Source organism: Hyperolius riggenbachi, chromosome 12 (assembly GCF_040937935.1).
Source record: "Hyperolius riggenbachi isolate aHypRig1 chromosome 12, aHypRig1.pri, whole genome shotgun sequence".
NCBI lineage: Eukaryota > Metazoa > Chordata > Amphibia > Anura > Hyperoliidae > Hyperolius > Hyperolius riggenbachi.
The window spans coordinates 195,419,433-195,444,933 of record NC_090657.1 but is presented as its reverse complement, the minus strand read 5'-3'; the positions used below and the strand labels follow the sequence as shown (position 1 = coordinate 195,444,933).

The 25,501-nt window shown below is 47.2% G+C and overlaps 1 protein-coding gene and 1 long non-coding RNA gene across 2 annotated transcripts in view; one reads left to right on the top strand and one right to left on the bottom strand.

Moving 5' to 3' along the window:
• The window catches only part of LOC137542394 (uncharacterized), a 383,858-nt gene that overhangs the window by 289,580 nt on the left and 68,777 nt on the right, over positions 1 to 25,501 (bottom strand). The window lies entirely within an intron of this gene.
• The window catches only part of ZFP64 (ZFP64 zinc finger protein), a 42,395-nt gene continuing 19,857 nt past the window's right edge, over positions 2,964 to 25,501 (top strand). The window contains exon 1 of the mRNA XM_068264035.1: positions 2,964 to 3,086. Coding sequence (XP_068120136.1) covers positions 3,038 to 3,086 — 49 coding nt within the window. The 5' untranslated portion in view covers positions 2,964 to 3,037. The remainder of the gene's footprint in view (positions 3,087 to 25,501) is intronic.

The window sequence follows — 25,501 nt, the reverse complement described above, 5'->3', positions numbered from 1 at the left end:
GTGGGCATTTCAGGCGCTCTTACAAGGCCATGGCACGCTTTGCGGACATTCAGCGTAGAAACAACTTGCCGGTGAGACACCTCATTTGCGATAGCCTGACTCGCTGGAATTCCACCCTGCTGATGTTCTCTCGCCTGCTAGATCAGGAGAAAGCCGTCACCCAGTACCTGTATCATTACAGTACAAGGACACAATCTGGGAGGATGGGGATGTTGTGGCCCAACAACTGGACACTGATGCGAAATGCATGCAGGGTCATGGAGCCCTTTGAGGAGGTGACCAAACTGGTGAGACGCGATGAGGGCACCATCAGCGACTTGATCCCCTACGCCTACTTCCTGGAGCGTGCCGTGCGTAAAGTGGTGGATACAGCTGTGGAGGAGTGTGAACGAGAAGAGTTACGGCAGCAGGAGTCGTGGGAGCCATTTACACCCGAACCCGATGTTCCCACAACACCTGTGGCAGCACAGAGGGGGGAGGAGGAAGAAGAGGAGTCGTGTGGGGAAGGAGAGGAGTCAGACTCTGATGATGGTGATAATGAGGAAGATGTTTCTGTGGAGGAGGAAGAGGCGGGGGAAGAACAACCGCAGCAGCCGTCACAAGGGGCTTCTGCTGCTCCACGTTCCCGTGGTATTGTTCGTGGCTGGGGGGAGGAAGAGGAGTTGCATCCCGTCACTGAGGAAGAGCAAGAGGAGATGGAGAGTACGTCTGCATCCAGCTTTGTGCAGATGTCCTCTTTCATGTTGTCCAGCCTGTTGAGGGACCCCCGTATTAAAAAACTCAAGTCGAATGACCTGTACTGGGTGGCCACGCTACTAGACCCTCGGTACAGGCACAAAGTGGCGGACCTGTTACCAACTCAACACAAGGCGGAAAGGATGCAGCAGTTGCAGAACAAGCAGTTGATGATGCTTTACAATGCGTTTAAGGGTGATGTGGCTGCACAACGCAATCAAGGTACCACTGGCAGTAACCCTCCTCCTCCCAAGTCCACGCAGGCAAGGACAGGACGCTCCAGCGATCTCAGGGTGATGTCAGACATGCGGACGTTCTTTAGTACAACTCCTCGCCATAGTCCTTCCGGATTCACCCTCCACCAACGCCTGGACCGGCAGGTAGCCGACTCCCTGGCCTTGAGTGTGGATGTAGACACTGCGAAAAGCGACTATGAACCCTTGGACTACTGGTTGCGCAGGCTTGACCTGTGGCCAGAGCTGTCCCAATTTGCCATACAACTTCTCTCTTTCCCTTCCGCAAGCGTCCTGTCAGAAAGGACCTTCTGTGCAGCTCGAGGCATAGTTACTGAGAAGAGTAGTCGCCTAAGTCACGACAGTGTTCAATACCTGACCTTTATCAAAATGAATGAGGAATGGATCCCGGAGGGCTACTGCACGACCGAAGACTAAGTCAGTTCCCACACACAGCATCTCTGCCTGCAGGCCGCTTGCCTTCTTCGCCACCACCAACAGGGTCCAGGACTCTAGGCGGATTCCTGAATTTTTAAGGCCGTTGCTAGCAGCGGCCGCTACACTAATTTTTCTGGTGCGTGTACATGCCTGCCTAATTCTTCTGGCTGCACTGCGGGCGGCTGCAACAAAAAAACAAAAGGCATGTACATGTGCCCATCCTTCTTCGTGATCATTACCTTGCCGCGGTGAAGGGGCTTGCGTTATCACAATGAAGCGATGACCGCCGGCTATTTGAGTGTCTCGGGTGGGGGTGGCACACAAAAGATAATAAGGTCGTTGCTTCATTGTGGTCAGACCAAATTTGATCAGCTGGACACAGTCACTGTTGTTCTATCATTGAGCTACCACAGCCCGGCGACCATATGGGCTTGAAAAACGCCACGGCCTACACTCTGGCCACGGTGCGCACCAGTCCAGCATGGCCGTCACTACGCAAACAGCTGTTTGCGGTGCGTTACACAGTGAGTTTGGTGTGTCAGTGTGAAGCAGAACTCTAATTACACTCCCTGATTGATGTATACCCATGCAAGATGTTTGAAAGCACGTTAGGCCTGCAATTTAGCATTCAATGTGATTTCTGCCCTTAAAACGCTGCTTTGCGTCAAATCCAAATTTTTCCTCGGGACTTTGGGCATGTATCCCACTCCGCCATGCCCCCCTCCAGGTGTTAGACCCCTTGAAACATCTTTTCCATCACTTTTGTGGCCAGCGTAATTTTTTATATTTTTCAAAGTTCGCCTCCCCATTGAAGTCTATTGCGGTTCGCGAACCGAACCTTCCGCAAAGGTTCGCAAACCGAAAATCGGAGGTTCGCAACATCTCTAGTAATCGACTGACATCTTCCATCTTGTTCAATGAACTAAGATGGCCATTTGGACATGATAGGAACCACTTTTCATCGATTGGGCATACTGAAACACACGATTCTCTCTCTCGATTCTATAAAATGATTGAATAGATGCATGGTCACCTTTAGACCCTACTGACCAGAAAGATCAGCAGGGCTGCCAGGTAACTGGTATTGTTTAAAAGTTAATAAATATGGCAGCTTCCATAGGTCTCTCACCTCATCTCCCTTGTAAAGTGATTCTACTTGTACTGTACATTATAGTTTATACACAAGTGGTCAAATGAAACTACAACACATGCCTTCCACAGAATGACAAGGTACCAGGAGCTGTAGAGCAATGCATTGTATGTATGGTATATTTATAAAGCAGTGAGTCACACAGAGGCAGTCACTGCTAGCTGCTGCTTATAAATACATAGTGAGCTGCTTATAAGGCATACATAGTGCAGAATACACACAACAGACATTGGCAGAAGCCTGCATATATCTAGTGCCAGCACTGCAGGGATCCCTGCATCTTCAGCGGGGAAGCTGAGCAGATGGTTATGAAATATGCATAGCGCAGGTGATGCATGTCATATGAGCAGGAGGAGTCTGTATTGTGTTCAGCCACACACACAGGGCGCCCTCTAGTCAGCGGAAGTCCTTCTAGTCATACATCCGCCTAGGCACAGCCGCGATCCGTAGCCTGTCTGTTCCCCGATCGGGGCCCCCCACCATGGCCATGAACCCCAGCGCAGCTGCCGAGGGATTCCCCGCTGTACAATGTGAGTAAACGGCCGCTGCTGGTTCCGGGGTTCCCGGCGCTCGGAGAACCCCGAAACCTGCAGAGCGGTAGGAACCACGGAACGTGTGATACATAATGCGAGGAGGGGGAGGGCTTTCTTTCAGGCAGCACAGCGGCCAGCATGGCAGCCGGGAGAGAGCGGGGGATAGATTATCTGTGTATAGACCTCGGGCCGGGGGTGGCTGCTGGTCTTACAGGGGGGGCTCGCTTCAGGATCACCTGACGTTAACACGTGCTGCGCCGCTGCTAAATAGAGAGGAATGCTGCTGTGCGCCGAGGATTCCCGGGCAGCCGCGGCGCACAATGATGAGGGGGGAGGTGCTGCTCTGCTGGGGGATTACCCGCATGTGATGCATGTGGAGGACTTATGAACTGCATGCAGATATAGTGCCCTGGCTGAGATATTAACCTGGAATTCAAGGCAAAAAAGATGCTTACTTGTGACTGATAACATGTGCTGATGTATGAAAGGGGGCATGGAGCAGAGCTCCCTACAATGTACAGTGCATTTAAAGACAAAAGATCTCTTGTGCGGAGGTAGAAATAAACAAAACAGGCCAGATTTTGTTTACAAAGAATGCAAGCTGAAGTTCTGGGTCAGAAACGCATGTACATGGGGCAAAAAAATTTATTTACTTGGGGCTTCCTCCAGCCTCATTGCAGCCGCTTTGTCACTCACCGACTTCCTGGGCCGCTCTGGTCCCCTGCGGGATGGCTTGGAGTTGAACTTACAAGGGGCTTCTACCAGCTGCCTGCTGATATCCTGCCTGGGCTGGGACAAACCGATCCACTGCAGCGAGCTAGTTTCGTTTCTGGCCAGTAAGTGGGCACTGTGTCTGTGTTGCCGCCGCCTGGCCAGTCGCCAGGAAATAAAATTGCTCTCTGCGGGAAATCGGTTTGTCCCTGCATGGGCAGGATGTCTGCAGGTGGCCGGTAAAAGCCGTAGGTAAGTTTATCTTTTTTTTTTTTTTATCAGCTAAGGTTCCAGAGCCTAAAGGGACACTTAAAGAGAACATGAGGTGGGTTCTAAGAACGCTAATTGCACACAGAGGCTGGGTCTGCATATACTGCACAACCTCTGTTGCTATACCAATATCCCCCCATGCCCCTCTGCGCTCTGCTTGACCCCCAAAAATCATACGCCAAGCTATCGACACACAGCGTGTCGCAGCCGGCTGTTTACCTCTGCATCTGTCACTCTCGGCGCTCCTCCATAGCGCCGGTCACCGCCCACGTCCCTTCCCTCACTGCTGATTTGAGGAAAGAGATGCGGGCGGGGACCGGCGCTATGGAGGAGGCGGGGGAGCGCCGAGACTTGACAGATGCAGAGATAAACAGCCGGCTGCGACACGCTGTGTGTCGATAGCTCGGCGTATGATTTATGGGGGTCAAGCAGAGTGCAGGGGGGCCTGTGGAATGATCAGTATAGCAACAGAGGCTGGGCAGTATATGCAGACCCAGCCTCTGTGTGCAATTAGCATTCTTAGAACCCACCTCGGGTTCTCTTTAAAGAGAACCAGAGACGAAGCACCCTCATGTATTTTATTACATTTATCAGCGGGAACATGACAGTAAACACCTATCATGCTTTTAGTTTTATTCTTCTCAGTCTAATCTATCTGTTATCAACTGTGATAAGAATCCACCGACTGATTCAGTCTAGGTTTGACCTGGAATCATTATAGCTCAGTCACTCTTCTGTGGAGTCTTTTCAAGCCCAAGCCTGCCACCTCCTAGCTCAGATTTCCTACTCGGAGCTGTTGACATGGGAGGGGCTGCTGCTGCCGAGAAAGAAGCTCTGAAACAGACAAGTGTATCTGTGTGCAGTGTGCAGCCAGTCATTATCTACTGCAGGGGTAGGGAACCTTTTTGGCCGAGAGAGCCATAAACACGACATATTTTAAAATGAAATTCTGTGAGAGCCATACAATATGTTTAAAACTAAATACAAGGTAATGTGTACATTTTATGCAAAACAAACACTTTTTAAAGTACAATAAGTGTCTGCATTCTTTAATAACGTTGTTATGCAGTTGCTAATGGTTAGGATTAGGTTGTGAACTCCTGGGCAGGAGGAGATGGCTAGGGGTGGTGGGTTGGGAAGGCCGGTCAGGGGACAGGGGCGAAACTAGAAATCACTGGGCCCCCCCTGCGAAAATGTGGATGGGGCTCCCCCATAGGTGCCAAATAATCATAATGGGGCAGCGGTTCGCCATAAAGTAATTCTAATGCAGCAATGTTTCACCAGAAATTAATCGTAAAGTGGGGAGCATTTCACCATAAAATAATCGTACACTGGCCAGCATTCACCAGTAAATAATGGGAGCGGCAGGTCAGGGTGTGGAGAGGTAGGTCAAGGTGCTGGGTGGGCAGGTGATATTGCTTGGTGGGTGGACAGATGAGGTGCACAATAGTCCACATGGTGGAGGGCCGGCTGGCCACAAAATGCAATCTCATTGGCAGACGATTTCCCCACAAATGCAATCTCATTGGCAGACAATTTCCCCACAAATGCAATCTCATTGGCAGACAATTTCCCCACAAGTGCAATCTCATTGGCAGACTATTTCCCCACAAGTGCAATCTCATTGGCAGACGTTTTCCCCACAAGTGCAATCTCATTGGCAGACGTTTTCCCCACAAGTGCAATCTCATTGGCAGACGTTTTCCCCACAAGTGCAATCTCATTGGCAGACAATTTCCCCACAAATGCAATCTCATTGGCAGACAATTTCCCCACAAGTGCAATCTCATTGGCAGACTATTTCCCCACAAGTGCAATCTCATTGGCAGACGTTTTCCCCACAAGTGCAATCTCATTGGCAGACGATTTCCCCACAAGTGCAATCTCATTGGCAGACGATTTCCCCACAAATGCAATCTCATTGGCAGACAATTTCCCCACAAGTGCAATCTCATTGGCAGATGATTTCCCCACAAGTGCAATCTCATTGACAGACAATTTCCCCACAAATGCAATCTCATTGGCAAACTATTTCCCCACAAATGCAATTTCATTGGCAGATGCAATCTCATTGGCAGACGATTTCCCCACAAATGCAATCTCATTGGCAGACAATTTCCCCACAAGTGCAATCTCATTGGCAGACGATTTCCCCACAAGTACAATCTCATTAGCAGACAATTTCCCCACAAGTGCAATCTCATTGGCAGACGATTTCCCCACAAATGCAATCTCATTGGCAGACGCTTTCCCCACAAATGCAATCTCAATTGGCAGACTATTTCCCCACAAATGCAATCTCATTGGCAGACAATTTCCCTACAAATGCAATCTCATTGGCAGACGATTTCCCCACAAATGCCTATCCTATCTCATTGGCAGACGATTTCCCCACAAATGAATTTACCAGACTGGAGTGACCTCCTGGACCTGTCCTGGAGTGACTGCGGCGGCTCCTGCGGCGGCGGCGACGGCTGCTGCTGGCTTGTGCGCTCCGGAGCAGTACCTATGGGTGCGGCTGCCTCCGGGTCGCACGTCGTGGGGTCGGCTCCTCCCCCCGCCAAGCTGCCTCAGTTCCCGCCGGCTGCGCCGATGTGTCACACGTAACGTGTGACATCACACAGGCAGCGCCAGCATCAGCGCAATTACAAACACCCGGCATGGAGGAGGGGGGCGGGGCGGCGGCGCAGATTACCGGCATGGAGGAGGGGGGCGGGGCGGCGGCGCAGATTACAGCGGGGCAGATTACTAAACACAGGCTCTCTGGCCGCTCTGTCACCCGTCTTTTAGCGAGCCAGAGAGCCATACGCAGGCATGAAAAGAGCCATATATGGCTCGCGAGCCATAGGTTCCCGACCCCTGATCTACTGTATGCAGTTTCATTTCTATGAGAGACACTTCCTACAGGCAGCCACACAGCATACCAGAATAATAGTTGAAAGCAGACAGATGAAAGGCTGCAGCAGCCCTGCTTGTCTATAGTCACATAGAGGCTAGACAGCTCACCCAGAACAGCTTATAACCTCCAGCAATAGCTGGAAGCCGAATTACATCATTCCCTACCATCCACCTTGACCTGGAGGGGGAATAGTAATTAAAGCCGCCGGGACTTGTACAGCAGCAGCAGGATAAGCCATATATCGGCTATATCCTGCGCCCAAGTCTCCCGGCGGCAATAGGGAAGCCTCATTAGGATCCAGAGGCTTCCATGTCCTTTGGTAAGTATGTAATTTCTGTGCCCAACTCAGGGACGATTTACAGCACACTTAAACTGAGAGGGATATGGAAGCTGCATATTTATTTTCTTTTAAACCATGCAGAGTGCCTGACTGTACTGCTGATGCTCTTCCTCTAATACTTTGAGCCATAGACCCTGAACAGGCTTTTTACATCAGATGTTTATGGCTGAAGTCTGACTGGATTTGCTACATTCTAGTTTCAGGTGTGTGACTCAGACACAACGAATGCCAAACAGATCAGCAGGACTGCTAGGCAACAGGCATTGCTTAAAGGGAAATAAATATAGCAGCCTCCATATCCCTCCGTTCAGCGGTATTTAGAGCTCTTCCTGGCTACAACTAAATAAAAAACAAATGAAAATTGCAAGCATAGATTACTAAAGCTGTGCACACATGTACAACGGTCTTTTCACAGATCTAGCATGTCTACATCCAGCCCATTTCAATATACTTGCATAGTGTGTGCCATGCGATTACATTGTCTGATGCACCACAACGTCTCACTGTTAAAGAGACACTGCAGCGAGACTAAATCTCGCTTCAGCTCTCATATATAGCAGGGGCACGTGTGCCCCTGCTAAAACACCGCTATCCCGCGGCTGCACGAGGGTCCCTTCACCCCCAACCCACCCCCCACAAAAGTTGGTTGCAAAGTTGGTCGTAGAATTTGTCTTCCTGGAGGCAGGGCTAACGGCTGCAGCCCTGCCTCCAGTCGCGTCTATCAGACGCGCATCGCCGCCTCTCCCCCGCCCCTCTCATTGAAGGAAGACTGAGAGGGGCGGGGAAGAGGCGGAGATACGCGCTGACAGACGCGCGTGGGGCAGGGCTGCGGCGGTTAGCCCTGCCCCAACCAGGAAGCGCTCCCCCGCATTACGGAGGGGATTTGGGGGGACAGGGACCCCCGTTAAGCCGCGGGATAGCGGCGTTTTAGCAGGGGCACAAGTGCCCCTGCTATATATGAGGTCTGAAGCGAGATCTATTCTCGCTTCAGACTCTCTTTAAGGTAGCCATACATCTAGCAATTCTGATTCAATCAGCAAAGGATCAACTTTATTATGGAATCGACTTCAGTATGGTTGATCGAAAGACAATTGACAAAAATTAATCAAAATGTTTAGCTTTGGTAGGATACTTTATCCTTTGCAGAGTTTACCTGTTTTGCTTAAAGGGAACCAGAGACTAAGAGAATTGAAAAAATGAAAAAGCTTTTATACATACCTGGGGTTTTCACCAGCCCCATAAGCCTGGATCGCTCCCACGCCGCCGTCCTCCGCTTCCTCTATCGCCGCTACCGTGTCCAGTCACTTTCGGCGGACGCTGACAATTTTCCGCATGAACAGGGGCTCCCTCCATATCCTTACGCATGTGTCTGCGTAGTATGGAGACGCATGCGTAAGGGTATGGAGGGAAGCCCCTGTTCATGCGGAAAATTGGCCGCGTCCGCCGGAAGTGACGCACTGCGCTTGCGTCGACTGGCAGAAAGTACGGGACCCGGTACCGGCGGATAGAGGCAGCGGAGGACAGTGGCGTGGGAGCGATCCAGGCTTATGGGGCTGGAGGAAGCCCCAGGTATGTATAAAATCTTTTTACAAACGTCTCTGGTTCTCTAAGCACAAAGATATGCAATTATTAGAATCAGCATTTATAAGTTTCCGATGGAAATCTAAGAAACTGAAATTAGCATTATCTAAACTGAAAGCTACTATTCCATAGTTAAACCTTAATTTTCCAGATCTCACTGTGAGAAAACGCGGATAAGCCGCCGCGTGTGCTCAGAATAAGGCGGCTGATTCCGCGTCCAACGCGGCGGTTTGCAAGTGTGGGCCTACATCTGATAGTGTGGCTAGACGCGGAGAAACCGCCGCATGCTTTGATAGCGGTGCGACTGGTTCCGCGTCCAGCGCGGCGGGTGGTTCACAACACGTCTGGTGTGGCTGGGACTGATAGTCCACACAGGTTCAGAAGGACGCGTGCGCGCTGAGAGGCAGAACTTTTATGACAGCCAGAAGCGTGTCAGCTGACCAAGCCGGTCAGCTGACATTGCAACCAGTTCTCATTGGTCCAGCACTTAGGGGAGGCGCTGGATAGCGCTGTACTATATATACTGGGTGCTGGTCATTCACTGGTTGTCTGCCGTTGCGATCACTACGTGGTAGCACTCAGACCTTTTGTCAGAATCTGTATTACCATTCTGTTATACTTCAGACTAGTTCCAGGGTGTTGATGATCAAGGACCTCACACCCAAGCCTAGGAATCTGTATTACCATTCTGTTATATATATATATATATATTAGACTTGTTCCAGGGTGTTGATTATCACGGAGCTTACACCCAAGACTAGGCATTGTATATTATCTGTTATGACTTTCTGCTTTCCTGACCACTCTTCTGATCACTGATTTGGTACCTCGCTATATCTGATACTCTGTTGCCAAACCTTGCGTGCCTTAGGATTACCGAATCAGTCTCCTGTCTTTGTACTTTGTCTGTCCGTATGTTGCCGACCTGGCTAGTCCGACCTCGAGAACTATCTTCTCACTTAGGAGATAGTTCACAGATCAGTCAGTGACATCCTGCCATTGGTGTCACGCACGCTCTGGCCCTTCATACCCCTAGCCTGGCTCCTCCCTGCGGGAGAGTCCCAGGTTGATGGAAGGTACTTGTTCTCCAGGACAGTATTGCCTGCTGCCCTGATATCTGTTCCCCAGGTATTCTCCTCAAAGTATTACTGTTGCACCAAACACTCATATCACTCAGGGATCCAGAGGTTAGTGATATATCTGGTTATCGGTGATATTGCAGATCATCAATAATCAGATTCTCTCTGTGTTACACCGATTGTTACACTCAGGAGTTACAACTTAACAGCAATCTTTCAACATGTCAGGGACTGGGTCGGTGAGACTAGCTATTACACTTCGATCAATGTTGAAAAAGCCGTGGTAGCTCCTTTTTCACTTAACCTCCCTGGCGGTAAGCCCGTTCTGAGCACGGGCTATGCCGCCGGGAGGCACCGCTCAGGCCCCGCTGGGCCGATTTGCATAATTTTTTTTTGCTGCACGCAGCTAGCACTTTGCTAGCTGCGTGCAGTGCCCGATCGTCGCCTCTACCCGCCGATCTGCCGCTATACGCGTCGCCGCAGCCGCCCCCCCCCCCCCCCCTTAGACCCCGTGCGCTGCCTGACCAATCAGTGCCAGGCAGCGCCGTGGGGTGGATCGGAGTCCCCTTTGACGTCACGACGTCGGTGACGTCATCCCGCCCCGTCGCCATGGCGACGGGGGAAGCCCTCCAGGAGATCCCGTTCTTTGAACGGGATCTCTTTGAACGGGGGCTGGGGGGATGCCACTCAGCAGCGGCTATCATGTAGCGAGACCTCGTCTCGCTACATGAAAATTTATTTTTTTTTTTTTTTAAAAACGTATTTGCTGCCCCCTGGCGGATTTTGACAAACCGCCAGGAGGGTTAAAGGCATCCTACATACTCCTCTTAGGAAATTGCCCCATTATATAAAAAAAATTTAAAAAAAATCTTGAGACACCCTAATAACTTGGAAAGAGGTAAGAAAAAAATACGGTCTACTGGGTCACTTGGCTATGACGCCTCTAGTGGGAAATCCAGGATTCATCCCGGGAGACCTGCATGGTGCCTACGCTAACTGGGTAGTGCAGGGTGTAAGACAAGTAGGTGATCTTTTGGACTCGGAAGGTAAATTATTATCTTTCAAGAATGATAAGATTACGTATAACATCCCCTCTTTTCACGCCTTCTATTATAACCAGCTACAGAGCTATATTTCAGAGACTTTGAGAAAAGAAGGCAGAATAGCACAGAACTTGCGTTTCAATAATCTGAATGATCCCAAAAGAAAGCAATCTTTATCCTGGCTTTACTCGTTTTTGAGGGAAAACTCAAAACCCCCCTAGGGGGTTCTCTGAACATTTCCAGAAATGGGCAGAATTGGCAAAGCTATCTAAAGATGAGATTACTGATCTCATTAAAGAGGGATGGATAGCGGTTAGACAAGCAATTGTGGGAGAGGACTGGAGAGAGATGTATTTGAAAATCGTTCATAGGGTGTATATTCCCATCACAGGTCCTTTATAAGCACGCGAATAATACATTTATGATTGGTTGCCCAAAATGTCATAATCCTACCCCAGATAGAAATCATATTCTGTGGACTTGTAGTTCGATACAAAAATTTTGTGAGGATGTTTTTATCTTTTATTGAATTAATAACGGGACATCATAGACAAATGGACTTGTTATATTGTCTTTTTCATAACTTTAGGAACTGTGAAAATGAAACTACATCGACTACAGTCCTGGCCAAAAGTTTTGAGACTGTCAAAAATATGAGTTTTCACAATGTTTGCTGCTAAACTGCTTTTAGATCTTTGTTTCAGTTGTTTATGTGATGTACTGAAATATAATTCTAAGCACTTCATATGTTTCAAAGGCTTTTATTGAAAATTACATGAGATTTATGCAGAGAGTCAGTATTTGCAGTGCTGGCCCTTCTTTTTCAGGACCTCTGCAATTCGACTGGGCATGCTCTTAAAGGGGAACTGAAGCGAGAGGTATATGGAGGCTGCCATGTTTATTTCCTTTTAAGCAATAACAGTTGCCTGGCAGCCCTGCTGATCCTCTGCCACTAATACTATTAGCCATAGCCCCTGAACAAGCATGCAGCAGATCAGGTGTTTCAGACTTTAAAGTCAGATCTGACAAAATTAGCTGCATGCTTGTTTCTGGTGTTATTCAGATACTACTGCAGAGGAATAGACCAGCAGGGCTGCCAGGCAACTGGTATTGATTAAAAGGAAATAAATATGGCAGCCTCCATATACCTCTTACTTCAGTTCCCCTTTAATCAACTTCTGGGCCAAATCCTGACTGGCCCAGAATCACTTCTTTGAGTTTCTCAGAATTAGTTGGTTTTTGTTTGTCCACCCGCCTCTTGAGGAATGACCACAAGTTCTCAATGGGATTAAGATCTGGGGAGTTTCCAGGCCATGGACCCAAAATGTAAACGTTTTGGTCCCTGAGCCACTTAGTTATCACTTTTGCCTTATGACACGGTGCTCCATCGTGCTGGAAAATGCATTGTTTTTCACCAAACTATTGTTGAAAGAAGTTGCTGTTGTAGGGTGTTTTTGCTACCATTCTTTATTCATGGCTGTGTTATTTGGCAAAATTGTGAGTGAGCACACTCCCTTGGATGAGAAGCAACCCCACACATGAATGGTCTCAAGATGCTTTACTGTTGGCATGACATAGGACTGATTGTAGCGCTCACCTTTTCTTCTCCTGACAAGCCTTTTTCCAGATGTCCCAAACAATCGGAAAGGGACTTCATCGGAGAATATGACTTTGCTCCAGTCCTCAGCAGTCCATTCACCATACTTTCTGCAAAAGATCAATATGTCCCTGGTGTTTTTGGGGGAGAGAAGTGGCTTCTTTGCTGCCCTTCCTGACACCAGGCCATCTTCCAAAAGTCTTTGCCTCACTGTGCGTGCAGATGCGCTCACACCAGCCTGCTGCCATTCCTGAGCAACCTCTGCACTGGTTGCACTCCGATCCCACAGCTGAATCCTCTTTAGGAGACGATCCTGGTGCTTGCTGGACTTTCTTGGACACCCTGAAACCTTCTTAACAAGAATTGATCCTCTTTCCTTAAAGTTCTTGATGATCCTATATTTGTATTTATATTTATAATTGTTGATTTAGGTGCAATCTTAGCAGCCACAATATTCTTGCCTGTGAAGCAATTTTTTTATGCAACGCAATGATGGCTGCATGCGTTTCTTTGCTGGTCACCATGGTTAACAATGAAAGATCAATGATGTCTAGCATCACCCTCCTTTTAACATGTCAAGTCTACCATTCTAAAGCTACGTACACACATGCGACAACGATCGTTCGTTGTCCACGACGACCGAACTTTTAATTGATGAAAGAACGACCTAAGTAAAGTTAGTTTTAAAAGGTGTGTAACGATCAGATCGTTAGAACGAACGTTGCATCACGTAAAAGTAACTATTGCGCTTGTGCATAAAAATGAAAAGTTCCATGGAGAAATAGTGAAACGCGCATGTCAAGCCTAGTACGAACGATCATTTCCAACGATGTACTACTTTTGCAAACGAACGTCGTTGGGAAAAATCCGTCAAGCTAGATCATTCGTTTTGAATGATCTAGCTCGTCCGTCGTTAGACTTCATGGCCGTTGGCTGCTTTTTTTTTCAAACGATCGTCGTTTGAAAGGATCGGGGAACGATCGTTTCAAACGACTATAGTCGCATGTGTGTACGCACCTTAACCCAATCAGCCTGACATAATGATCTCCAGCCTTGTGCTCGTCAACATTCTCACCTGAGTCAACAAGACGATTAGTGAAATGATCTCAGCAGGCCCTTTAACCACTTGAGGACCTAGGGCTTTCTACCCCTTAAGGACCGGCCACTTTTTTTCCATTCAGACCACTGCAGCTTTCACGGTTTATTGCTCGCTCATACAACCTACCACCTAAATGAATTTTGGCTCCTTTTCTTGTCACTAATTAAGCTTTCTTTTGGTGCTATTTGATTGCTCCTGCGATTTTTTACTTTTTATTATATTCATCAAAAAAGACATGAATTTTGGCAAAAAAATGATTTTTTTAACTTTCTGTGCTGACATTTTTCAAATAAAGTAAAATTTCTGTATACATGCAGCGCGAAAAATGTGGACAAACATGTTTTTGATAAAAAAAAAACCCATTCAGTGTATATTTATTGGTTTGGGTAAAAGTTATAGCGTTTACAAACTATGGTGCAAAAAGTGAATTTTCTCATTTTCAAGCATCTATGACTTTTCTGACCCCCTGTCATGTTTCATGAGGGGCTAGAATTCCAGGATAGTATAAATACCCCCCAAATTACCCCATTTTGGAAAGAAGACATCCCAAAGTATTCACTGAGAGGCATAGTGAGTTCATAGAAGATATTATTTTTTGTCACAAGTAAGCGGAAAATGACACTTTGTGAGAAAAAAAAAAAAAAAAAGTTTCCATTTCTTCTAACTTGCGACAAAAAAAAAAATGAAATCTGCCACGGACTCACCATGCCCCTCTCTGAATACCTTGAAGGGTCTACTTTCCAAAATGGGGTCATTTGTGGGGTGTGTTTACTGTCCTGACATTTTGGGGGGTGCTAAATTGTAAGCACCCCTGTAAAGCCTAAAGGTGCTCATTGGACTTTGGACCCCTTAGCGCAGTTAGGCTGCAACAAAGTGCCACACATGTGGTATTGCCGTACTCAGGAGAAGTAGTATAATGTGTTTTGGGGTGTATTTTTACACATACCCATGCTGGGTGGGAGAAATATCTCTGTAAATGACAATTTGTTAATTTTTTTTTACACACAATTGTCCATTTACAGAGATCTTTCTCCCACTCAGCATGGGTATGTGTAAAAATACACCCCAAAACACATTATACTACTTCTCCTGAGTACGGCGATACCACATGTGTGGCACTTTTTTGCACCCTAACTGCGCTAAAGGGCCCAAAGTCCAATGAGTACCTTTAGGATTTCACAGGTCATTTTGAGAAATTTCGTTTCAAGACTACTCCTCACGGTTTAGGGCCCCTAAAATGCCAGGGCAGTATAGGAACCCCACAAATGACCCCATTTTAGAAAGAAGACACCCCAAGGTATTCCGTTAGGAGTATGGTGAGTTCATAGAAGATTTTATTTTTTGTCAAAAGTTAGCGGAAAATGACACTTTGTGAAAAAACACAATTAAAATCAATTTCCGCTAACTTGTGACAAAAAATAAAATCTTCTATGAACTCGCCATACTACTAACGGAATACCTTGGGGTGTCTTCTTTCTAAAATGGGGTCATTTGTGGGGTTCCTATACTGCCCTGGCATTTTAGGGGCCCTAAACCGTGAGGAGTAGTCTTGAAACCAAATGTCGCAAAATGACCTGCGAAATCCTAAAGGTACTCATTGGACTTTGGGCCCTTTAGCGCAGTTAGGGTGCAAAAAAGTGCCACACATGTGGTATCGCCATACTCGGGAGAAGTAGTACAATGTGTTTTGGGGTGTATTTTTACACATACCCATGCTGGGGGGGGAGAAATACCTCTGTAAATGGACAATTGTGTGTAAAAAAATCAAAAGATTGTCATTTACAGAAGTATTTCTCCCACCCAGCATGGGTATGTGTAAAAATACACCCCAAAACACATTATACTACTTCTCCCGAGTACGGCGATACCACATGTGTGGCACTTTTTTGCACCCTAACTGCACTAAGGGGCCCAAAGTCCAATGAGTACCTTTAGGATTTCACAGGTCACATTTTTGTTTCAAGACTACTCCTCACGGTTTAGGGCCCCTAAAATGCCAGGGCAGTATAGGAACCCCACTAATGACCCCATTTTAGAAAGAAGACACCCCAAGGTATTCCGTTAGGAGTATGGTGAGTTCATAGAAGTTTTTATTTTTTTGTCACAAGTTAGCGGAAATTGATTTTAATTGTTTTTTTTTTCACAAAGTGTCATTTTCCGCTAACTTGTGACAAAAAATAAAATCTTCTATGAACTCACCATACTCCGTACGGAATACCTTTGGGTGTCTTCTTTCTAGAATGGGGTCATTTGTGGGGTTCCTATACTGCCCTGGCATTTTAGGGGCCCTAAACCGTGAGGAGTAGTCTTGAAACCAAATGTCGCACAATGACCTGCGAAATCCTAAAGGTACTCATTGGACTTTGGGCCCCTTAGCGTACTTAGGGTGTAAAAAAAGTGCCACACGTGGTACCGCCGTACTCAGAAGTAGTATAATGCGTTTTGGGGTGTATTTTTACACATACCCATGCTAAGTGGGAGAAATATCTCTGTAAATGACAATTGTTTGATTTTTTTTACACACAATTGTCCATTTACATAGAAATTTCTCCCACCCAGCATGGGTATGTGTAAAAATACACCCCAAAACACATTATACTACTTTTCCTGAGTACGGCGGTACCACATGTGTGACACTTTTTTGCAGCCTAGGTGCGCTAAGGGGCCCAACGTCCTATTCACAGGTCATTTTGAGGCATTTGTTTTCTAGACTACTCCTCGCGGTTTAGGGCCCCTAAAATGCAAGGGCAGTATAGGAACCCCACAAGTGACCCCATTTTAGAAAGAAGACACCCCAAGGTATTCCGTTAGGTGTATGGCGAGTTCATAGAAGATTTTATTTTTTGTCACAAGTTAGTGAAAAATGACACTTTGTGAAAAAAAAACAATAAAAATCAATTTCCGCTAACTTTTGACAAAAAATAAAATCTTCTATGAACTCGTCATACACCTAACAGAATACCTTGGGGTGTCTTTTTTTTCTAAAATGGGGTCACTTGTGGGGTTCCTATACCGCCCTGGCATTTTACAGGCCCAAAACCGTGAGTAGTCTGGAAACCAAATGTCTCAAAATGACTGTTCAGGGGTATAAGCATCTGCAAATTTTGATGACAGGTGGTCTATGAGGGGGCGAATTTTGTGGAACCGGTCATAAGCAGGGTGGCCTTTTAGATGACAGGTTGTATTGGGCCTGATCTGATGGATAGGAGTGCTAGGGGGGTGACAGGAGGTGATTGATGGTTGTCTCAGGGGGTGGTTAGAGGGGAAAATAGATGCAATCAATGCACTGGGGAGGTGATCGGAAGGGGGTCTGAGGGGGATCTGAGGGTTTGGCCGAGTGATCAGGAGCCCACACGGGGCAAATTGGGGCCTAATCTGATGGGTAGGTGTGCTAGGGGGTGACAGGAGGTGATTGATGGGTGTCTCAAGGTGTGATTAGAGGGGGGAATAGATGCAAGCAATGCACTGGCGAGGTGATCAGGGCTGGGGTCTGAGGGCATTCTGAGGGTGTGGGCGGGTGATTGAGTGCCCTAGGGGCAGATAGGGGTCTAATCTGATAGGTAGCAGTGACAGGGGGTTATTGATGGGTAATTAGTGGGTGTTTAGGGTAGAGAACAGATGTAAACACTGCACTTGGGAGGTGATCGGACGTCGGATCTGCGGGCGATCTATTGGTGTGGGTGGGTGATCAGATTGCCCGCAAGGGGCAGGTTAGGGGCTGATTGATGGGTGGCAGTGACAGCGGGTGATTGATGGGCGGCAGTGACAGGGGGTGATCGATGGGTGGCAGTGACGGGGTGATTGATGGGTGATTGATAGGTGATTGACAGGTAATCAGTGGGTTATTACAGGGGAGAACAGATGTAAATATTTCACTGGCGAATTGATAAGGGGGGGTCTGAGGGCAATCTGAGCGTGTAGGCGGGCGATTGGGTGCCCGCAAGGGGCAGATTAGGGTCTGATCTGATGGGTAACAGTGACAGGTGGTGATAGGGGGTGATTGATGGGTGATTAGTGGGTGTTTAGAGGAGAGAATAGATGGAAACACCGCGCTTGGGTGGTGATCTGATGTCGGATCTGCGGGCTATCTATTGGTGTGGGTGGGTGATCAGTTTGCCCGCAAGGGGCAGGTTAGGGGCTGATTGTTGGGTGGCAGTGACAGGGGGTGATTGATGGGTGATAGATGATTGGCAGGTGATTGACAGGTGATCAGTGGGTTATTACAGGGAAGGCCAGATGTAATTAATGCACTGGCGAATTTATAAGGGGGGGGGGGGTCTGAGGGCAATCTGAGCGTGTGGGCGGGTGATTGGGTGCCCGCAAGGGGCAGATTAGGGTCTGATCTGATAGGTAACAGTGACGGTTGGTGATAGGGGGTGATTGATGGGTGATTGATGGGTAATTAGTGGGTGTTTAGAGAAGATAACAGATGTAAAGAATACATTTGGGAGGTAATCTGACGGCGGGTTTGCGGGCGATCTAATGGTGTGGGTGGGTGATCAGATTGCCCGCAAGGGGCAGGTTAGGGGCTGATTGATGGATGGCAGTGACAGGGGGTGATTGATGGGTGATAGGTGATTGGCAGGTGATTGACAGGTGATCAGTGGGTTATTACAGGGAAGAACAGATGTAATTAATGCACTGGTGAATTGATAAGGGGGGGTCAGAGGGCAATCTGAGCGTGTGGGCGGGTGATTGGGTGCCCGCAAGGGGCAGATTAGGGTCTGATCTGATAGGTAAAAGAGACAGGTGGTGATAGGGGGTGATTGATGGGTAATTAGTGGGTGTTTAGAGGAGAGAATAGATGTAAACAATGGATTTGGGAGGTGATCTGATGTCGGATCTGCGGGCGATCTATTGGTGTGGGGGGGTGATCAGATTGCCCGCAAGGGGCAGGTTAGGGGCTGATTGATGGGTGGCAGTGACAGGGGGTGATTGACGGGTGATTGACGGGTGATGGACAGGTGATTGACAGGTGATCAGGGGGGATAGATGCATACAGTACATGGGGGGGGGGGGGTCTGGGGAGAATCTGAGGGGTGGGGGGGTGATCAGGAGGGAGCGGGGGGCAGGGGGGGATAAAAAAAAAATAGCGTTGACAGATAGTGACAGGGAGTGATTGATGGGTGATTAGGGGGGTGATTGGGTGCAAACAGGGGTCTGGGGGGTGGGCAGGGGGGGGTCTGATGGGTGCTGTGGGTGATCTGGGGCAGGGGGGGGGGAAAAAAATCAGTGTGCTTGGTGCAGACTAGGGTGGCTGCAGCCTGCCCTGGTGGTCCCTCGGACATTGGGACCACCAGGGCAGGAGGCAGCCTGTATAATACACTTTGTAAACATTACAAAGTGTATTATACACTTTGTATGCGGCGATCGTCGGGTTAACATCCCGCCGGCGCTTCCGTATGGCCGGCGGGATGTTGCGGCGGGTGAGCGGCGCCAGGCGGAGGCGGAGGATCGCGTCACGGATGACGTGATCGCTCGGCCCATGCCCATACAAGGACCGCCGCCAATTGTCAATACGGCGGTCCTTGCGGCGTCCACTTCCCGGCCGCCAATTGTATATACGGCGGTCGGGAAGTGGTTAATGACCACAATGAAAAGCAGTGGACAGGTTTTTTGGGGATTCAGTTAATTTTCATGGCAAAGAAGGACTATGCAATTCATCTGAACACTCTTCATAACATTCTGGAGTATATGCAAATTGCTATTATAAAAAGTTAAGCACCAACTTTTCTAATTTCCAGTATTTTTGACAGTCTCAAAACTTTTGGCCAAGCAGGGACGGATCTAGGGGGGGGGGGGAAGTGGGTATCTTGCCCCAGGCGCAGTTTGTTGAACTCTTAAAAAGGCGGCAAAATGAATGGCAGTTTAGGCGCCAGAACCTGACCTTTAGGCGCCAAAACCTGACCTTGCCCCAGGCGCAACTTGGTCTTGATCCGTCCCTGTGGCCAGGACTGTATAAGTGAATTTGAACATATGGTGTTGATAGCAGCCAAAAAAGTTGGCATGAAAAGGTGGTTAGATAACTGTTACTCCCCACCCACAACTGGTGACCTAAATGACTTGTTGAAACATCTCCTCCACCTAGAGTGTTTACATTTGGAAAGGCAAAAATCCAAAACTGTGGGGAAATTATTTTTAACTTGGCAAGCCTTTTATAGAAAAAAAAAACGTATAATAGGGATCAGATTATTCACTTGATGAGATTTTTTTGAAAACACTACATGGTACCTGAAGGGCAAAATTGAGGGATATCTAGGTAAATTGGAGATCTGATACTGAGGTGAATCGGACATGAAAGGTAGGCTAACGAAACGAGGTGAAAGGGGATGACTACGAGGAATTAGGGGTGTGTACGGGGTGCAAGGTATTTACTAATTTTAGTTATAACCTTTAGTCTGAGATTTTTATCTTTGATGTAGAATTACAAAAAAAAGAAAAAATATAGAATTGATGTGATTCACCGGAAGACAGAATTATGTTGGTAGAGAAGAGAAATGAGGATAAGTCTATGTTTATTAGGAGACAGGGGATTAGTAGTTTGGAGAAAATTCAAATCAATCCTGGGCATAGATCCCTTATCACCTTTGGTCTATGGAACCTATTAGAGATATATAATATGTAAGAAAAATGGATATGGCATATGATTTGTACTATAATCTCTCTTTCTTTTGAGGTGTTTATACACTATTGATATGCTATGTCATCAATTAAGATAATTAAAAAAAAAATTTGACTAGTGACCCACACACTACAAACAGTAGCCTATGCGATTTACCTTCACATTCGATCTGATCGATGTTGCGTCTACATGCTCTGAATGCAAAAATTGATTCAGTCAATCGAATGACATGTGAACAGTAGCCGATTCCTGTGCTATTGACTAGGCTGGTCGATTCGACATAAAATCAGCCACTTTATATCGATTGGGAATTCTGGAACATACTCCATTCCCTCTCAATTCTATAAAATGATCGAATTGAATAGTTGATCATACAGCCAAATCGCTAGGTGTATGGCTACCTTAAACGTTGCCTAAAGATAGTCTTTTAGACAACGAGTTTGTAACCCTTGCTTGGGCAAAGCCTCTACCTTCTAATATATTGTGTTCTGGTGTGATTTCAGTCACTTGTATACACTTAGGGCTCGTTTCCACTATCGCGAATCCGCATGCGTCCAACACATGCGGATTCGCACATGTAATGCAAGTGGATGGGCCTGTTTCCACTGTAGCGTTGGTGAGGTGCGTTTTTTTTTCAGTGGTGAAAAAACGAACAAAAGAGCCGCAGAATTCGCCTGCGAGTGGAATGCATGCGAATCGCATGCAATGTATTTAATAGTGAATTCGCATGCGGTTTCCCCATGCGGTTTTTGCCGCAGGTACCAATGTAAATTCACACAGGCAGTGACATGGTTAAAATCGCATATACCCTCACCTATGCGAATTCGCATGCGAATTTGCGGCAAAAACCGCATGGGGAATCTCATCCGCATGCGATTTCATCAGCGGTGGAATCCAGGCGATTCCGCACCGCAATAGTGGAAACGAGCCCTTACACTGAGACGCTTCCAGCTAAATACCCACCACAAAGGCCACATATCTTTCACAATGATGTACCATGGGAACAAACAACGGGTGCAAACATGACATTGAACGATCGCGGTAATCAGCACGGCGGTCGATGTCAATTGGAATGACCGTCCATGATTGGATCCGTCATGACGGTCATTCAATGCAAACAATTATTGCGTGTAATCAGCAGGGATGCTCTCATGAGTAATAACTAAATGAGCTCCAAATAACTTGCATGCGTCCTATTGGTCACACCATGCCAAACTGCCATCTCCACCTCACTAATACAGTGATATGAAAAACCATTTGCCCCCTTCCTGATTTCTTATTCTTTTGCATGTTTGTCACCCTTAAATGTTTCTGCTCATCAAAAACCGTTAACTATTAGTCAAAGATAACATAATTGAACACAAAATGCAGTTTTAAATGATGGTTTTTATTATTTAGTGAGAAAAAAAACTCAAAACCTACATGGCCCTGTGTGAAAAAGAAATTGCCCCCTGAACCTAATAACTGGTTGGGCCACCCTTAGCAGCAATAACTGCAAACAAGCGTTTGCGATAACTTGCAACGAGTCTTTTACAGAGCTCTGGAGGAATTTTGGCCCACTCATCTTTGCAGAATTGTTGTAATTCAGCTTTATTTGAGGGTTTTCTAGCTTGAACCTCCTTTTTAAAGAGGAACTGTAACTTCAAAACGTCCCCTGGGGGGTACTTACCTCGGGTGGGGGAAGCCTCCGGATCCTAATGAGGCTTCCCACGCCGTCCTCCTTCCCTCAGGGGTCTCGCTGCAGCCCTCCGTGCAGCGGTGACGTCAATATTTACCTTCCTGGCTCCTGCGCAGGCGCTCTGACGGCTGTCGGCTCCGAAGTAGGCGGAAATACCCGATCGCCGTTGGTTCTGCTCCACTGCGCAGGCGCAAGTTTCCGGCGCCTGCGCAGTAGAGCGGACCCGACTGAGATCGAGTATTTCCGAGCCGAAAGCAGCCACAGCGCCCCCGCTGGAGCCAGCAAAGGTAAATATTGAATCTACAGTCGGGTCTGTCGCCGGCTGTTCGGGGGGCTGCAGCAAGACCCCCGTGGGACAGAGGACGGCGTGGGAAGCCTCATTAGGACCTGGAGGCTTCCCCCACCCGAGGTGAGTACCCCCCAGGGGAGGTTTTTGATGTTACAGAGTCTCTTTAAGGTCATGCCACAACATCTCAATAGGATTCAGGTCAGGACTTTGACTAGGCCACTCCAAAGTCTTCCTTTTGTTTTTCTTCAGCCATTCAGAGGTGGATTTGCTGGTGTGTTTTGGGTCATTGTCCTGCTGCAGCACCCAAGATCGCTTCAGCTTGAGTTGACGAACAGATGGCCGGACATTCTCCTTAAGGATTTTTTGGTAGACAGTAGAATTCATGGTTCCATTCATCACAGCAAGCCTTCCAGGTCCTGAAGCAGCAAAACAACCCAGACCATCACACTACCACCACCATATTTTACTGTTGGTATAATGCTCTTTTGCTGCAATGCTGTGTTACTTCTACGCCAGATGTAACGGGACACGCACCTTCCAAAAAGTTCAACTTTTGTCTCGTCGGTCCACAAGGTATTTTCTTTAAAGTCTTGGCAATCATTGAGATGTTTTTTTAGCAAAATTGAGACAAGCCTTAGGCTAGTTACACACCAGGACGTTGCGTTTAGGGGACGTTAAAGGGCACATAACGTGCCCCTAACGCAACACCTGGTGCTCTCTGGTGTGGACGTCGGAGTGAGCCGCGTTGTGCAGCTCACTCTGGCGTCCGTGATGCGTACTCTTGGACACATGCGGCATCACGTTGTACCGCCGGGCCAATCGCCGCACAGATCGGCCGCTCAAGGAAGTAAACACTGCACGTCACTGAGTGCAGTGAATATTATTTAGCCATGTGCCCAGCCGATCTCCCCTCCTCCCCAACGTGACTGAGCATGTGCAAACAGTGTACAGCATGCAGCACTTTGCTGCGTTACAATGTAACGCAACGTGGGCAGTGTGAACAGCCCACTTGTGTTACATTGCTGTGCGTTGGGGGAGCGTTACAGGATGCACTAACGTGCTACTGTAACGTCCCTGTGTGCAAGAAGCCTTAATGTTCTTTTTGCTTAAAAATGGTTTGCGCCTTGGATATCTGCCATGCAGGCCATTTTTGCCCAGTCCCTTTCTTATGCTGGAGTCGTGAACACTGACCTTAATTGAGGCAAGTGAGGCCTGCAGTTCTTTAGATGTTGTCCTGGGGTCTTTTGTGGCCTCTCGGATGAGTTTTCTCTGAGCTCTTGGGGTAATATTGGTCGGCCGGCTACTCTTGGGAAGGTTCATCACTGTTCCATGTTTTTGCCATTTGTGGATAATGGCTCTCACTGTGGTTCGCTGGAGTCCCAAAGCTTTAGAAATGGCTTTATAACCTTTTCCAGACTGATAGATCTCAATTACAGTACTTTTGTTCTGATTTGTTCCTGAATTTCTTTGGATCTTGGCATGATGTCTAGCTTTTGAGGTGCTTTTGGTCTACTTCTCTGTGTCAGATAGCTCCTATTTAAGTGATTTCATGATTGAAACAGGTGTGGCAGTAATCAGGCCTGGGGTGACTACAGAAATTGAACTCAGGTGTGATAAACCACCGTTAAGTTATTTTTTAACAAGGGGGGCAATCACTTTTTCACACAGGGCCATGTAGATTTGGAGTTTTTTTTCTCACTTAATAATAAAAACCATCATTTAAAACTGCATTTTGTGTTCAATTATGTTATCTTTGACTAATAGTTAACGGTTTTTGATGAGCAGAAACATTTAAGTGTGACAAACATGCAAAAGAATAAGAAATCAGGAAGGGGCAAATAGTTTTTCGCATCACTTGGTAGATCACAGTGGAAGGAGGGTGCAAAGTACATTTGTTCCATTCCAATAATGAATGCAGACCAGCTCAGAGTAATGGCAGCACCATGAGCCAGGTAACTACACTATTCAAGTAACCCTGAAATCTACACCCTGGCAGACATAAGCAGGGCATAGACTTCAACTATGGCCGTCTGTAAGAGGTTAATTCCAAAAATATAGAGTAGGGAGTAGACATCAACCCACATATGTTGTTAATTAAAATTGTGCATAAAATGTTCTGTTGTATTTAGAGCCTATACGGTATATTGGTTATATGACAGCTATTGCTGTATATATCCGGTATACTTCTTTTGACTGTGTCAAAACCAAGGATTTAACTTCATTCCAATCAGTAGCTGATAACCCCTTTCCCACAAGAAATCGTTGCCTTTTCCTGAATAGAACATCATGGGGGGGGGAGTTTCTGTGTGGCTGGTATTGTGGTGAAACCCCTCCCACAGTGTGATGTCATGACCAATGTCCTGACAGTTTGCTGTCTGTGAACCTCGTTGCATTGTGGGAAATAACGGCTTTTCCCAACTGCCAAGCAAGCCGTATCTCCCTCTGTGCATAGAAGTCTCGGTAAATAAACATTATGTACAGATTACCTAGCAAAACTAAAGATATCACCAGCAGTGATAGATTTCAGAATGTAAATCAGAGAGAGGAAAGATTTTACAGTGGGCGAACACTGACTAAATCTCTAAATATAATATGCAGGTGTCCCTGCATCCTGCTTTGTCCGTGTGTCAGTGCTTTTTTTGCACTGCGCATGTGCAGGGGCGCAGAGACACTAAAGGCTTGCAGGGGAGGATGGGGCCAGACGCCACGGGTGTGTGCGGGCGCGCTTGCGCAATGAGAGGCCTAGCCTGTTTTTAAATGGGCTAAGGTAACTAGTAATCAATAAATATATAAGCAATTGTATTCATTATGTTATTTTCACAACAGTTTCTTTTTAATTGTGCCTTTTTCCCAAGGGGCTTTCAGGCTAGTTCATGTACCTATTAAATGAACACATGCATTTAATGGAATGTAGACAGTATATGTCTTTGTTGAAAATCTAGTGCAGATGCATGCCGTTCATTGGATGCATGGCAATGACAAGACAAGACAAATAACATTTATATTGCGCTTTTCTCCTTGCGGACAAAAAGCGCCAGAGCAGCAGCCACTAGGGCGCGCTCTATTGGCAGTAGCAGTGTAAGGGAGACTTGCCAAAGGTCTCCTACTGAATTAGTGCTGGCTTACTGAACAGGCAGAGCCGAGATTCGAACCCTGGTCTCCTGTGTCAGAGGCAGAGCCCTTAACCATTACACCATCAGCCAT